The 16852-nt window shown below is 42.7% G+C and overlaps 1 protein-coding gene across 15 annotated transcripts in view; it reads left to right on the forward strand.

Annotated features, from left to right (window-relative positions):
* Positions 1 to 14469, forward strand: part of LOC137323713 (ferroportin-like) — a 79989-nt gene extending 65520 nt beyond the window's left edge. For 10 of the 15 annotated variants that reach the window (XM_067987538.1, XM_067987537.1, XM_067987544.1 and 7 more), the window contains one exon: positions 8543 to 9575. In XM_067987538.1, coding sequence (XP_067843639.1) covers positions 8543 to 8868 — 326 coding nt within the window. In that variant the 3' untranslated portion in view covers positions 8869 to 9575. Of the gene's footprint in view, positions 1 to 7918; positions 8455 to 8542; positions 9576 to 9609 lie in introns of those variants that run through there. The other 5 variants (XM_067987543.1, XM_067987540.1, XM_067987542.1 and 2 more) reach the window with 5 other exon arrangements.
* The last annotated feature ends 2383 nt before the right edge of the window (positions 14470 to 16852 follow it).

Genomic DNA, 16852 nt, shown 5'->3' on the forward strand with positions numbered 1-16852 from the left:
CAGAGGAGATTTACGAGGATGTTGCCAGGATTGGAGAATTTTAGCTATGAGGAAAGATTGGATAGGTTGGGATTGTTTTCTTTGGAACAGAGGGGGTTGAGGTGTATAAAATTATGAGGGGCCCAGATAGAGTGGATAGGAAGGACCTATTTACCTTAGCATAGGTCAATAACCAGGGAGCATAGATTTAAAGTAATTGGTAGAAGGATTAGAGGGGAGCTGAGGAGAATTTTTTTCAATCAGAGGGTGTTGGGGGTCTGGAACTCACCGCCTGAAAGGGTGGTAGAGGCAGAAACCCTCATTGCATTTAAAAAATACTTGGATATGCACTTGAAGTGCCATAACCTACAAGGCTACGGACCAAGAGCTGAGAAGTGGGATTAGGCTGGATGGCTCTTTTTTGGCCGGCACAAACACGATGGGCCGAATGGCCTCCTTCTGTGCCATAAGTTTCTATGATTCTAGTCTTAAGGGGACACATGCCTACATGCTATTTTACATGATATAATGTCCCATCCATATAAAACAGTGCATCCCTTAACTGTGTGCAATTATGGGAGATTTATTAATAAGTTAAAAGTTTGTAAATAGTGCATGCTGTCACACATCATGTAATGCTTCTCTGTAACACTTCACAGTCGTACTTATCCCCAAATTTATTCCAATCTAGACAGATTTATTTTACTTATTTCTTTCCATTGTTCGGATTCCCACCCATGGTTCTAGTAGCCCTGACCCTTCGCACGCTTCTCTCCCAGTCAATGCCTTTTTTACAAGCTTTGCAGGTGCTTCTCTCCTGAGCTTTGACTCTCTTACAGCTCCACAGCTAATTGCTAAACATTAGGTTCCCCCCTCCTGCCTACTTCCTATGCATCCAGCAGAATCTTCCTATGGCTTCTCAGGCAGACCTCAATCCTGTTGCCGGGTTCCCAGATGTCAGCGTGCCTTCCTGCAACCCTGTTCACTAACCCGCCCTCAGCCCAACTGCTGATTTTCTGGTGGTGAGCGAGAATTGGCTTTATGTTGCTTGAAGCATTAACTGCACTTTTACATTGTGTATTGACTGCAAGTGAGAAAGCTGCTTCTCAGGACAGTGGGGAGGAAGAGAATGTTCATTCGTGACAACACTACTAGGGGGCAGCTCAGACCCCACGTGACCAAAGGGAAGTCAGCCTACATTTTGCCAGCTCCCTCCCATTCAATGCATGCAAACCCTATGAGCTCTCTCGACTGTCCTCCCAGACGCTGACACTCATTCCCCACCTTTTACTTCCAGACGCTGCTATCACCCCTATTCCCAAATCCCAGGACTGCCCCATGTTCTGCAACAACAATGAACCATCCCCCACTGCTTCAACACCCAACATTTCTCTCCAATCCTTCCAAAAACCACAAACTCCTCCACTGCTTTGTGGAGTCCTCAGGTCCTACTGTTTCCATGGGGATTTTCATTCTCAACATTTTTTTTTATTGGAACTGGGAGGACTTGCAACAGAAATGCACACTCTGTGAATCATTGGTACAATCACCAACAAAGTAGAATAGTGCAGGCCTGCTCACTTGCATACTCTATCTGCTTTTGCTCGAGACTGTTTAAAGCCAATTATCATTCTAGACAATAAATTTGAACAGAAATATCTGATTCAGTGATTCTCACACTTTGTGCTTTTTCCTCTTCAACTGTTTTCTTTTCACTATTTCTTACAGCATTGAAGCTTCCTTATGGGGAGCAGTATGGAAAAGACAAGCAGAGGTAGCAGTCAGCCAGGGATCAGGACCTCCATTTTTTTTTAAAGGGAAACAGGGCAAACTGAGGAAGAGCTAGATTTTTAAAAAGTGTGTGTGTGTTTTGTTGGGGGGGGGGGGGGGGGGTGGGGGGAAGAAAGAGAGAGAGGGGGGGAAGAAAAGTAGGAAATTGACAAGACAACAACTGATAAATGTTGATCAAAACTGTCCCGACTCATCAGCCAATGGTTATACCAGTATTGTGAGTGGCCTGTCTTGCTGTCAATCAATAAAATTTCTAGAAGTTGTAGGCACATGTTCATGCTGGGAGCTGGAGGTGGACCCTGCTGGCTTGAGTCTTTTCACCTAACAGTGATAGATCAGAGAACCTGTTAGAGCTCATAGCTCAGGTTTCTCATACAGGCCTGTGATGGAAACTCTTGAATCTTCATTTGTTAATGTTCTATGAATGGAATTTGAGCCAATCAGGTGGAAGTGTGCTACTGATAGCCTGACAGACAGGAAATAAAGCTTGACATAGAAGTGCATACAATAATGTTGATTTAATAATATTGCCATAGCTATACTAGTGGATCCCCTCTGGTATAACACATAGTAAATTAGAGTATATGCTCCGTCTGTCTCTTGACATCTTTGGTGTTGTGGTCCTGAGTTTAATAAGTTTTATTAACAGGGTTTACTTAAATCCTCAAAGCACTGTTGCAGAGGTATTTGATAAAGAAGCAATGCAAACAAGAATAAATTAAATTAGCTTTTATATATTTCTTAGCTTTTGCTATAAAAATCCACACTCTAAACAGAGTGTGGATTTTTATAGCAAAAAGAGCTGCTTCCCATAATATATGCAGACATTTATCTAACTGACTGGTATTTATTTACTTACCTGCAAGAACCAATCAAAAAGTGATTACTTCAGTATGTAAACTCACTCCCAAATTCTTTCACTGGCGACAAGCACTCTTCCCTTTACTATAACACCCCTTCGGAAGGACTATTGGCTTTGGAGGGAGTGCAGCGTAGGTTTACCAGACTTCAAGGGTTAAGTTACGAGGAGAGATTACACAAATTGGGGTTGTATTCGCGAGTTTAGAAGGTTAAGGGGTGATCTGATTGAAGTTTAAAAGATATTAAGGGGAACAGATAGGGTGGCTAGAGAGAAACTATTTCTGCTGGTTGGGGATTCTAGGACTAGGGGTTACAGTCTAAAAATTAGAGCCAGACCTTTCAAGGAGTGAGATTAGAAAACATTTCTACACAAAGGGTGGTAGAAGTTTGGAACTCTCTTCCACAAACAGCAATTGATACTAGCTCAATTGCTAAATTTAAATGAGAGATAGATAGCTTTTTGGCAACCAAAGATATTAAGGGATATGGGCCAAAGGCAGGTATATGGAGCTGGATCACAGATCAGCCATGATCTTATCAAATGGCAGAGCAGGCAGGAGGGGCTGAATGGCCTACTCCTGTTCCTATGTTCATTAAGAACATAAGAAATAGGAACAGGTGTAGGCCATATGACCCCTCAAGCCTGCTCCACCATTCAATAAGACCATGGCTGATCATACACCTCAACTCCACTTTCCTGCCCTATCCCCATATCCCTTAGTGTCCAAAAATTTATCGATCTCAGTCTTGACTATACTGAACGACAAGCATCCACAGCCTCTGGGGTAGAGAATTCTAAGATTCACAACCCTCTGAGTGAAGAAATTTTTCCTCATCTTGGTCCTAAATGGCTGACCCCTTATCTTGAGACTACAGCCCCTAGTTCTAGACTCTCCAGCAGGGGAAATAGCCTCTCAGTATCAAGCTTTTCAAGCCTGCTAAGAATTCAATGAGAACACCTCATTCTTCTAAACTCCAGACAGTATAGGCCCATTCTACTCAACCTCTCTTCATAGGACAACCCTCTCATCCCAGGAATTAATCTAGTGAACCTTTGTTGCATTGCCTCTAAGGCAAGTGTATCCTTCCTTAGATAAGGAGACCAAAACTGTGCAGTACTCCAGGTGAGGTCTCACCAAAGCCCTGTACAATTGAGGCAAGATTTCCTTACTCTTGTACTCCAACCCCCTTGCAATAAAGGACATTTGCTTTCCTAATTGCTGCTGTACCTGCATGCTAACTTGTGTTTCTTGAGAAAGACTTGGGTGTCCTTGTACAACATCAACATTTAATAGTTTCTCACCATTTAAAAAATATTCTGTTTGTCTATTATTCCTACCAAAGTCAGTAACCGCACATTATACTCCATCTGCCACCTTTTTGCCCACTCACTTCATCTGTCTATATCCCTTTGTGGACTCTGTCCTCCTCACAGCTTACTTTCCCACCTAGCTTTGTATCATCAGCAAACTTGGATACACTACACTGTCCCTTTATCCAAGTCATTAATATAGATTGTAAGTAGCTGAGGCCCAAGCACTGATCCTTGCAGCACCCCACTAGTTACAGCCGGTCAACCTGAAAATGACCCATTTAGCCCTATTGTTTTCTGCCTGTTGTTAACCAAGCCTCTATCCATGCTAATATGTTACCCCCAATCCCACATCTTGCATAACAACCTTTTATGTGACACCTTATCAAATGCCTTTTGAAAATCCAAATATACCACATCCACTGGTTCCCCTTTATCTACCCCACTAGATACATCCTCAAAAAACTCAAATTTGTCAAACACAATTTCCCTTTCATAAAACTATGTTGACTCAGCCTAATCATATGATTTTCTAAGTGCCTTTTTCCACTTTATAATTTCCCAACCACTGATGTTAGACTAACTGGCCTGTGGTTCCCTGTTTTCTCTCCTTTCTTGAATAGCAGGGTTACATGCTCTGCAATGCACTACAAAATGTCTTTTTAACCCTCTCCCCTGCCCCCTCACCTCCAAAAACAAGTGCAAGGAGCTCATGGGCTTATTTGTCACTAAGATTGAGAACATCCATACAGCTGCCTTTGCCACTTCCTTCCCTTCACCTAGCCCACCAAGCCAAACTTCCCCTACAGTTCCTCCCTGTCCTAGCCCTGAACTCATCTTTCTCTAGTTTCTCTCCTATCTCCCCTCAGGCCCTCTCTGAGCTCATCTTGTCCAGGAGACCTACTTCCTGCTCCCTCAACCCTATTCTCACCAAACTGCTGACCACCCAACACCCCTTCCTGGCCCACATGTTAGCAGATACTGTTAATGGTTCCCTCTCCTCAAGTACTGTCCACCACCCCTTCAAATCTGCCATTATCACCCCCCTCCTCAAAAAAACTCATCCTTGAACCCTCTGTCCTTGCAAACAACTGCTCCATCCCCAATTTCCTTTTCCTCTCCAAAGTCCTTGAACAGGTTGTTACCTCCCAAATCTATGCCCATCTTTCCCACAACTCCATATTTGAACCCCTCCAATCAGGTTTCTCCCTCCTGCCACAGTGAAACAGCCCTTATTAAAGCCACAAATGATATTTGATATGACTGTAACCATGGTGAACTATCCCTTCTCATTCTTCTCAACCTGTTTGCAGCCTTTGACACAGTTGACGACTCCATCCTCATCCAATGCCTTTCCTCCACCTGGGTGGGAAAGCCCTTGCCTGGTTCCATTCCTATGTATGCAGTCATAGTCAGAGGGCGACCGAACCGAACCGAACCGAACCGAACCGAACCGAACCGAACCGAACCGAACCGAACCGAACCGAACCGAACCGAACCGAACCGAACCGAACCGAACCGAACCGACGGACCTTCAATTGCTTCCAAGCTTTTATTCCCCAGCTCAACATTACACACCCTCTTATAAAAGGATACAAGAGAGTCCCCAATTGATACCTACCACCTGAAGATAATTAACACTTAATTGATATAAATCACAAATACATTTAACACTGGAGTCCCCCATGGATCTAGCCTTGGCCCCCTCCTATTTCTCATCAAATGCTGCCCCAGGGCGACATAATCCAAAAATATAACATCAGATTCCACATGTACGCTGATGACATCCTGCTCTATCTCACAACCACCTCTCTCGACCTTTCCACTGCCTCTGATTTGTCATGCTGTTTGTCTGACATTCAGTATTGGATGAGCAGAAATTTCCTCCAACTATATATTGGGAAGACTGAAGCCATTGCCTTTGTCCTATTTGACCCTGAGCTGAGCTTCCGACCCCATATCCTCTCCATCACCAAGACCCCCTACTTCCATCTCCGTAACATTGCCTGTTAACATTGTGTATATGAAACACAAAATGTCAACATACAGATGCAGCAGGTAATCTGGAAGGCAAAAGGCCTTTATTTCTAGGGTGATGGAGTATAAAAGCAGGGAAGTCATGCTACAACTGTACAGGGTGCTGGTGAGACCACACCTGGAGTACTACGTACAGTTCTGGTGTCCTTATTTAAGGAAGGACATACTTGCATTGGAGGCAGTTCAGAGAAAATTCACTAGGTTGATTCCGGGTATGGAAGGGTTGTCTTATGAGGAAAGATTGAACAGGTTGGGTTTATTCTCATTGGGGTTTAGAAGAATGAGATCTTATTGAAACATACAATATTCTGAGAGGACTCGATAGGGTAGATGCTGAGAGGATGTTACCCCTCATGGGGGAATCTAAAACTAGGGGGCATAGTCTCAGAATAAGGGGTCGCCAGTTTAAGATGGAAATGAGGAGGAATTTCTTCTCCCAGAGGGTTGTGAATTTTTGGAATTCTTTACCCCAAAAAGCTGTGGAGGCTGAGTCATTAAATACATTCAAGGCTGAGTTAGACAAATTTTTGATCAGCAAGAGAGTCAAAGGATATGGGGAAAGGGCCGGAAAGTGGAGTTGAGATAAAAATCAGATCAGCCATGATCTCATTAAATGGCGGAGCAGGCTCGAGGGGCCGAATGGCCTACTCCTGCTCCTATCTCTTATGGTCTCATGGTCTTATGGCCTGGTTCCGCCCCTGCCTCAGCTCATCTGTGCCTTTGTTACCTCTAGACTTGACAGTTCCAATGCTCTCCTGACCGGCCTCCCATCTTCCACCCGCCGTAAACTTGAGCTCATCCAAAACTCTGCTGCCCGTATCTTAACTCGCACCAAGACCTGTTCACCCATCACTCCTGTGCTCACTGACCTACATTGGCTCCTGGTCCAGCAACGTCTCAATTTTAAAATTCTCATCCTTGTTTTCAAATCCCTCCATGGCCTCTCTCCTCCCTATCTCTGTCACCTCCTCCAGCTTTACAACCCTCTGAGAGTTCTGTGCTTTTCCAATTATAGCCTCTTGCACATCCCCAATTTTCATCACTCCACCAATGCCTTCTACTGCCTAGGCCCTAAGCTCTGGAATTCCCTCCCCAAACATCTCTGCCTCTCTACCCCTTTCTCCTTTAAGATGCTCCTTAAAACCTACCTGTCTGACCAAGCTTTTGGTCACCTGTCCTAACATCTCTATATGTGGCTTGGTGTAAAATGTTGTTTGATAACGCTGTTGTGAAGCACCTTGGGACGTTTTAAAGGCACTGTATAAGTGCAAGTTGTTGTTGGTGTTATCCCAACTTGACTGAAGAAGTTCCAGCATTAATATATTTATAGGCCTAGAAATTCCTCGCTCTTTTGAACATAATTTTAGTGTAATATCAGGGCAGTACCTTTTTTTGGCAGCAAAAGGGGATGGAAACAGTTTATACTGCCTTTCTCTCCCAAAATCAATTTTTTCTTTTTTTCTTCTCGTCCACCCCCAAATTCCTTTGTGTTTTTGGCCATTCCTGTTATCTTCCCACTGAGTGCTGGGTAAGTTCATTAACCTTCAGCACATGTTTCTCATTTGTCATCATTACCGATGTGATAAAATCTCAATATATGTACATCTATTCATTTACTAATGCCTTATTGCACTATTTCCTTTTTTTGTTTTTTTCTCAGCAACATATATGTTAGACATATTCTTCCAGAAAAAGATTACTTGTCACTAGTGAAGGCTTTCTCCTTTTTTGAATGGAGCTTATTCTCTGTATATTTTGGGATAAACCCATCAAGTTAAGAAAAATCTGTATTCATACTTTCTAGATCAGTCTATCCTTGAGTTTAATCCCGACTCTGAGAAACATTTATCTAGTGTAAGAAACAGCAGAAGGATCAGTAAATTGACTCTGTTTATGACCCCTTTGAGATGATTAAAGTTAAAGTTTATGTTGACACAGAGGCAGAGAAAATGCCACAATTTCACAGAGTTCGATCTGTAAATCCTCCTCAATGATCTACAGTATGAGAGACAAGAGTGCGAGGTATCCTCAGCAGAAAGCCTGCCTAATGATCTTTCTTATTACGTGGAAGAAGATGGCACTGAGTGCCAACTCTCTCACCCTCAGGACTATAGACCAGTGCCACAAAAGGTTCAATAACCTGAACAGGGTAGGCAAGGCCACACACTGGCCACTCTCTTTTCTTCCTTACCCATCCTGGGCACCAGCACACTCTTCATCCTCTAAACATAACAGCTGCAGAACTAACCCTTCACAATGCACTCTGGTTAGGTTGGGGGGGGGCACTAACTCGGAATCGTACAGAATGGCTGACTATCACCCCCTCACAACAATTAATTACATACACAACCCTAAAACCCCTTATTCCACTTTAATAGGGTGATACCACCAAATCTCTTCAACTTTCTCATGGCACTTGGCACACACTCAACTGTCAATGTTCATCTAAATTTTGTGCAGGAGAAAATGGCGCAAATGCAGGGCGGGGAGAGGGGAGGATGGGTGTTGGGGGCGCATCCCCAACCTGAAACACATTGATCTAAAATATATTTTATTTTCTAGGTTTGTGGAGTTTTGACCTGACTGTAACACAGCTAATCCAAGAAATGGTTTATGAGTCAAAAAGAGGAATTGTAAATGGAGTTCAGGGCTCCATGAATGGAATTATGGACCTTCTCCGCTTTGTCATGGTAATCATCGCACCAGCACCACAACATTTTGGTATTCTTATTATCCTATCTGTAATCTTTGTTGCAGCAGGTGGGTTTCTTTTCTTTTGCTTTGCAAGAAAGACTTTGGGAAAGGATCTGTACAAGTGTGTTTGCATGAAGGAAAAACACTCTGAGAGCAACAAAGATGCGAAGGTTGTGGCAGAATCTATCCTTTGACGGTCTTTCATGGATTTTTGTGTCAGTTCAAGAGATCTGACACAAGTTCAAATTTGTCATCACAATGCAGTTTCTAAAAGTTGTATGGTAATTAAAATGCAGAATATATAGATTAATAATGTAAATGTATTTCAACTTTAGAGGACAGAAACTGTAATGCACAATCAGTAACATAAGTGAAGTATTTAAAAATAATATGACATTTAATTATAACTGGGCTATGTAAAGCTGTTTCTTACATTTTTTGTCCTTTTATTAGTTGATTATGCAGTTTAAAATACAGATGTTTTAAATGATAGTTTTGAAGTTTTAAATGATCATTTTGAGTGTATAGACATCTTAGTTTTCTGCATACCTTCATCAATGGAAAAGGTTGTGGTTCACAATCTATACATGAGAACCAAAAAAGGAGCAGTGCAATTTATATGTACTCCCTTCATTATTTTGACCTTACATCATAAACAGTAAAATATTTGATCTTCCTGCTGCAAAAATAATAGCAAATCATAACTTCAATATTTTGAAATGCATGGTGTAATGTTCAAGCTAATTCCATTTCCTAAGATTACTAAAGGGAGAGGAAATATAAGGGTGAGTGACCTTTATACATCTCCCTGTGCAACACTTTACCAAGCTGAGAGAGGATGAAAGGAGATAAGAAAGGAAAAATAATTTTTTTTAAAATGTAAAATAAAAAGAATACTGTTTACTTTTCTCCTGACTTTACATCAATTGTCGTAGGTCAGCTTTTATGATGTCTACAGTGACACTCACTGAATGGCAGCTTCACAAACAGGTAACTGTGGAACATCTTTGTGCCAAGTGCCTAATGTTTCTCTTTCCTTACCTATCTGAACCTACTTCATTCTCTAGTCTTGTGGTTGTTTCTTTAAAAATATATGGGCAAAAGATTTTATCTAGATAAAAATTATTTGACAATTAAAATTTTGACATGCCTGTTTAGCTGAACAAATGTTTGCAAAAAGGATTTATCTTCCTTGGTCTCATGGCCGATAACATTGTGTAGTAAAATCCTTGATTGCAATTGCACGGGGGCCTGAGTCAGTCCGGAGCACCAAGCAGATCCAGTGGTAAGTTTAAGGATTTCAGATTTCCCTTGTCTGAAGTAAATTGGTCTCAACTTTATCAATCATCGGAAACACAGCAACAACAATCTAAGCAGTTAGCCCAGCCAACCGGACCAACGAAACACATATTCACACAAAAAGGCAGTCACTGGATCAGTCTAATCATAGATTCTTAGTAATGGGGATTTCTGAATAAACTAAAAAAAAGCATGAAGTTATTATTTCTCATTCAGTCAGGGAACTATAGACCAATTAGCTTAATGTCAGTGGTAGGAAAGATAATGGAATCTTTACTCAAAGTTGTAATAGAAAAACATCTAGAAAATAAAAATATAATAAAGATTAGTCAGCATGGATTTCAAAAAGAAGTCATGCTTGACCAACCTTTTTGAATTCTTTGAAGAAGTAACAGAACAAGTGGACAAGGGCAATGTAGTAGATGTAATATATTTGAATTTTCAAAAGGCCTTCAATAAGGTACCGCATTGTAGACTCATAACGCAGGTCAGAGCAAGTGGAGTTAGGGGATAGGTAGCAGAATGGATAGCAAGCTAGCTACAAAACAGAAAGCAGAGACTACGGGTTAGGGGTAGGTCCTCAGACTGGCAAAAGGTGGGAAGTGGTGTTCCGCAGGGATCAGTGCTGGGACCACTGTTATTCATAATTTACATCAACGATTTGCACTCAGGAATCGGAAGTACAATTTCAAAATTTGCGAACCACACGAAATTGGGGGAATGTAGTTAATACAAAGGAAGAATGTGTTAAAATGCAAGAAGACATTAATAAACTTGCAGAATGGTTATGTAATTGGCAAATGAATTTCAATATAGATAAGTGTGAAGTGGTGCATTTTGGTAGGAAGAATAAGGAGGCCATATACTACTTGGATAAGAGTCTAAATGGGATGGAGGAGCAGAGGGATCATGGGGTACAGATAAACAAATCACTAAAATTAGCAATGCAGGGTAATAAGGTGGTAAAAAAGGCAAACCAAGCACTGGAGTTCATTTCTAGAGGAATAGAATTGAAAAGCAGAGAAGTTATGTTAAACTTGTACAGAACTTTGGTTAGACCACACATGGAGTACTGTACCCAGTTCTGGTCTCCATATTGTGAAAAAGATAAAGAGGCATTGAAGGAGGTGCAAAAAAAGATTCACAAGGCTAATACCAGAACTGAGAGGATACACTTATCAGAAAAGACTAAACAGGCTGGGGCTCTTTTCTCTAGAAAAGAGAAGGCTGAGGGGTGACCTGATAGAGGTCTTTAAGAATAATGAAAAGGTTTGATAGGGTAGACATAAAGAAAATGTTTCCACTTTTGGGGGCGTCCAAAACTGGAGATCATCAGTTTAAGATAGTCACTACTAAATCCAATAGAGAATTCAGGAAAAACTTCTTTACCCAAAGAGTGATAAGAATGTGGAATACACTACCACAAGGAGTAATTGAGGCAAATAGCATAGATGCATTTAAGGGGAAGCTAGAAAGCACACAAAGAAGAAAGGAATAGAAGGGTATGCTGATAGGGACAGATGAAATAGGGAGGGAGGAGGCTCGAGTGGAGCATAAACGGCAGCATAGACCAGCTGGGCCGAATGGCCTCTTTCTGTGCTGTAGACTCAATGTGACTGTTACTGTTGCCTTTTAAGGGTTAATTGGTAGATTGACAGTGAGATGCAGCTACTGAGAGATATTTGGAGAGTGGAGGTTTTACTGAAATACCCCATGATTTGATTTCCATTTCCTTTCCCTTTTACCTCAATCTTTGAACACTTTAATAACTCTGTCTTTCCCTTCCTCCCTCAATCTCACCCTCTCCAAGTTGGAAAGTTTGATTTTTCCATTGGATCAGCTCTCCTTGGTTTGGATCAACTCAGACCTACGACAAATTGGCACCAGTTGGAATCGAAAGGACTTTACACTGAAGAACACTTCAGCAGAATTGTGGCCCTGAAACCGATCATGTTCGCCAGGGAACTAAGGAGTTGCATTGTAGATTTCCCGGGATAAAGTGTCTCCCCCTCTGGGACGGCTCCTCTCAAGTGTAAGTTTCTCAGGTTCCACAGGACATCCGATCCTTCCCGGTGATGTACCAGGGTTTGCCAAACCCTCGCTCTACATGCCACACCCTGACCTGGTCGGGGCTTTCCTCCACTTGGCCAGTTCTGCTGTCCATGTGCCGAGCTCCATGCTGGATAGACACGAGTGACCCCATGTCTATCCAGCTCCTCTTACCTGCAGAACAACGCCTCGTTGCAGAGCAGCCCAGTTTCCCCTCACCCATCCTGGGTGCACCTAGCATCTGGCAGCGACACTGCGTGTAGTCAGTGTCCTGCCTCCTTCGGTTCCAGTACGCCCCTCTCCAGCGTCCCTCTCCAGGTGACCTCCTTCAGCAGTCTTCTGTCCGCCATTTCACCGGCGGCAGCCAGTGCTGTGCAGGACCAGATCAACAGCAGCTGGACCCTCAGCGGCTCCTTCCCCAATCACTACCCACAGTACATGAGCTCGAAGGCGGCCTCAGCCTGGAGCCTGGCTCACATGGAGAATCCTGCCTTCAGCTTGATCCTGGCTCGCAGGCACGGCAAAGGTAGGAACTGGAAACAGTGCTAATGTACTTGTTGTAGATTGATAAAATTTCTACAACATTTCCCAAAGAATGTTACAACTACAAAGAAAGACAGATCCAGTGGGAGGAATGTAGGACTGGGAGATCATCCTGAACACAGCTTCAACACCACTTGTTATGCATGATTATATTTACAAAGAAAGATTCCTAGACCTCTATCCTAACCTTTGTTCTGCGATCCTGCTGTTGACGGTGCCTGTGACAGTTGCTTCAGGAAAGAAGCTTTTCCTGGCCGACTATGTCACAAGAGCATTAAAATGGCCTAGCAGAGATCTCCAGTGAATTTGAGATTTGTCGGAAGCTCGACTGCTATGATATTGTACAAGACTTTGCTGCAGCTAAAATACGAAAGGCTAGTTTCTGAGTTGTCATACGGCATAAATACTGAAATAATGTCTGTGGTTCAAGACCTTTATAATCATTTGACTATTCTTTTATTATATTCGCTTATCATTTTGTCAGCTATTTTTACATTACCTTTTGCAAACATTCCTTTTCACAATCGTACGTGTGCGGGCTCCTGCAAGGCAAACACTGCCTCTGTTTGAGACAAAGTGAGTAAAATTCCACTAATATTCTGACACATAAAAATACAATGATGAAGTTTTCAACTTTAAAGCTACAATTTCTGGGATTTCTTTTCCAACTGTGTCGTGTTTTATAAATGACTGGTGAAAATGTATTTTTTTAAATTTATGACTGGTCAGATTGTCTAAAGTATTGTTCAGTTGTAGCAACTTACGGTATTTAAGATCAAACTTTGTTCAACGAAATTAGAAGGTTTTTGAGAAGTTTTTGGAGAAGAGGATCTTGGAGAAGAAGATTTTGAAGAGGAGCGATGAGCAATAAAGAAGTTGATAAGTCACTGAAAGATGACTACAGACTACCTATAAAGACAGAATATAGGAAGCTGAGGCAACATACTGTCTAAACCAGCTGAACTGTTGAATACTCCAGCTGATCTTATCTTTTATGATTGAAAATCAAAGTTAGAGAATTAACCCAAAAGCATTCTGGTGCCATTTTGAATTCAAGCAGGCACATTTTGTAATCTTGGAAATTAAATATTTTGTAATAATGTTTGGTGAAACTCAACTAATGCCATGATATTATTATAGTTAAAATCAAATTATTACTTTGTTTATGATGATTTTGATTCTTGTCAATTTATAAGTATCAATTACTTTTTGTTAGCCGTGTTAGGTGTTAGCCGTGGCTCAGTGGTAGCACTCAGTACAGTGGTGCAGTACTGAGGGAGTGCTGCAAGTCAGAGGTGCCTTCGCTCGGATGAGACATTAAACCAAGGCCCTATCTGCCCTCCCAAGTGAACATAAAAGACCCCTTGGCACTATTTTGAAAAAGAGCAGGGGAGTTCTCTCCAGTGTCCTGGCCAATATATATCCCTCACCCAACACCTAAAACAGATCATCTGATCATTATTACATTGCTGTTTGTGGGACCTTGCTGTGCACAAATTGGCTGCCGTGTTTCCTACATTACAACACTTCAAAAGTACTTCATTAGCTGTAAAGTATTTTGGGGCATCTTGAGGTCATGAAAGGCGCTATATAAATGCAAATCTTTCTTTGAAACGATGTTAATATGATCACTGATACTGAAGCTATTATGTAATTATGTTTGTAATTCCTGGGTCAAAATCCTGGAACTCCCTTCCTAACAGCATTGTGGGAGAACCGTCACCACACGGACTGCAGCGGTTCAAGAAGGCGGCTCACCACCACCTTCTCGAGGGCAATTAGGGATGGGCAATAAATGCCGGCCTCGCCAGCGACGCCCACAATCTCGTGAACGAATAAAAAAAAAAAAAAAAATTCTATCTGTAGTGTTATAAACATAATAAATAAAGTAATTGCTAGTAGGATGTTGAGTGTTGTCAAGTCCTTGCAGCCTTCCATGTGTTCGAAGTTAATACTAAATATTTGCAATCCTGCATTATAATCATGTAAACCACTGGCTGTGCAGTTTCTTTAATTGAATGAGTTTCTGTAAAATGAGTTTGGAGTCAAACAGTATCACACATAACCCTCTTCCCCCTAACAGATGCTGTGAATTACAATCCAATTCTTCCTACAACACTTTGATGGCAGGGGTAAAACTTGCAGAACTGTCGGCCACCTCAAACCCAAGATGCTCCTATTAACACACAACAGCCAACCACCTTGTACTCCTGCCACTAATCTGGCACCTAGATGAAGCATCATCTTAGGTTTAAGAGGACCTACTTCGCGTGCTGTCACCAAGGCAAAGCACTGTGGTAGGCATACGCACTACAATATTTGATATTAAAAATATGGTTTCACCACTGTTGTTCATGTAGGAAGTGTTCTTGCCAAGGGCTAGGACTGCAGGGAATAGCCTTAATCCCCCAAGAGCCAACTTGATACGTGTTTTTAGGGTCAAATATTGTTGGGACCACAGACTGTCTTAAGATGAAGACATACTGGGGCCTAAATTCATTATCGTCCAAAAACAGGGGCAAAATGGTCAGTGCACTCCGATCACATGACTGTTCGGCTCAGGGACCACGCTAAATTGGTCCCTGTGCCTGCTTAGCATGAAATAAGTGAGCTACTGGCACTCTTCATTGGCAACTTGTCTAAAGGGGTGGGGTGGAATTCGGACATCACTGACATCAGTTAAAGGCATGCAGCATCTCTTAAAGTGCTTTGTAACGTCCAGAGGTTGTGAAAGGCACTATATAAATGCAAATCTTTCTTTCTTAACGGGGAGGTGCACAGTGGCTGCAATCAGCTTAATTCTAAACACCACTAAAATGGCAGGCAGAAGAGATGCTGGAAATGCTCCCCGCTTTTCAGATGTTGCTTTGGAGGTGCTGGTGCAGGAGGTCAGCAGGAGGAGGGACCTCATCTTTCCACCCAGTGACAAGAAGATATCCTGGCTAGCTTCCCAGTATCAGTGGACAGAGGTGGCATAGCAGGTCAGCATCAGAAGCATTGTTGGCTGCAATGCAGAAAAACATTTAATGACCTCACAAGGGCTACTAAGGTAAGACTCCTAACTCGTATCTCTCATTACTCTATGTTTCACCAGTAGCCTTAGCACTCATAATCCTTCCCTCCCCCGCTTCCCACCACTCTCCTCCAATCACTGCAGCACACTTCACTCTACTTCCTGCTGCTACTGACACATCTGCACCTGCTGTTGACCTCATTATCACTTCCCTCACCTCCTCACAGCTGTGCCATCTTTCACACACCAGCAACACTACCCTTGCATGCACATCCTCAAAACATTTCACCAGGCTAACACTAGATTACTCCCTTCTTTCTTGCTGGCGTGCAATAACTGGGAGCAGGCAGCCTCAGGAGATGTCCGCCATCCATACACGTCCTGTCCCCTCTGGAAGAGACCATCATGGATATTGTGGGTATGGGGCGCATCAAGAGCGTGGCCTCTAGAGAGCCTGGAGGAAACACCCTGCATGGTTTTTGGCCATCTTACCCTCTTTCCCATCTCACTGAAATCTCACCCTCACATACTATGCATGACAACAGCGCATCTGCTTTTGCTTACCCTTGTCACTAACTGCTAACCCTTGTCCCTCTCTTCCCTTTCAGATCCTGAAACTCTGGAGGGCACAGTGAGAATGGAGGAAGAGGAATACTTCCCTCCAAAAGATGCAGTGTTACTCAACTTTATCCAAGCAAGCACCAGCTCAGAAACTGATATCCCACATAGTTAAGAGGCTAAAGTAGACAGTTCTACACTGGGAGATTCACCGAGCATAAGTGCGCAGGGGCAAGGGCAGGTAGATAAGATGGCCCAGGAAGAATGTCGCCAAAGGGCAACCTCACATCCTATCCCTGATGCAGAGTGCAGAGATGAAGACCTTGAGGATACAGCCTACAGAAGAGAACTGACAGCGATACAGCACAAACATCCAAGTGCACTGGCTTGCCTGTCAGCGAGCTTGTGCACAATGGCAGAAAGCATGGAGGAGTCTCGTTCCAATTTGTGCAGGGTCTTCACACATGGCATCCAGACCATGCAGTCAACCACGTAGTGAGTGGCCAGCTCCATGAACACTGCATTGGGACCCACAATGATGGAGCCTCTGGTGACAACTCTGACAACTTCAATTGAAGCTCAGACTGCTACCATCTTGGCTCTGGGGTCCAGCATGTTCTCTGGCTTTCAAAGCATGAAGACAGTGTGGATAAGGGCTTTAAAAGCATCACGTCACTCCTGCACTCTGTTCTCATGCAGTGCAGGGGGAGTGCTGA

The sequence above is a fragment of the Heptranchias perlo genome, chromosome 7 (assembly GCF_035084215.1).
Source record: "Heptranchias perlo isolate sHepPer1 chromosome 7, sHepPer1.hap1, whole genome shotgun sequence".
NCBI classification, from domain to species: domain Eukaryota; kingdom Metazoa; phylum Chordata; class Chondrichthyes; order Hexanchiformes; family Hexanchidae; genus Heptranchias; species Heptranchias perlo.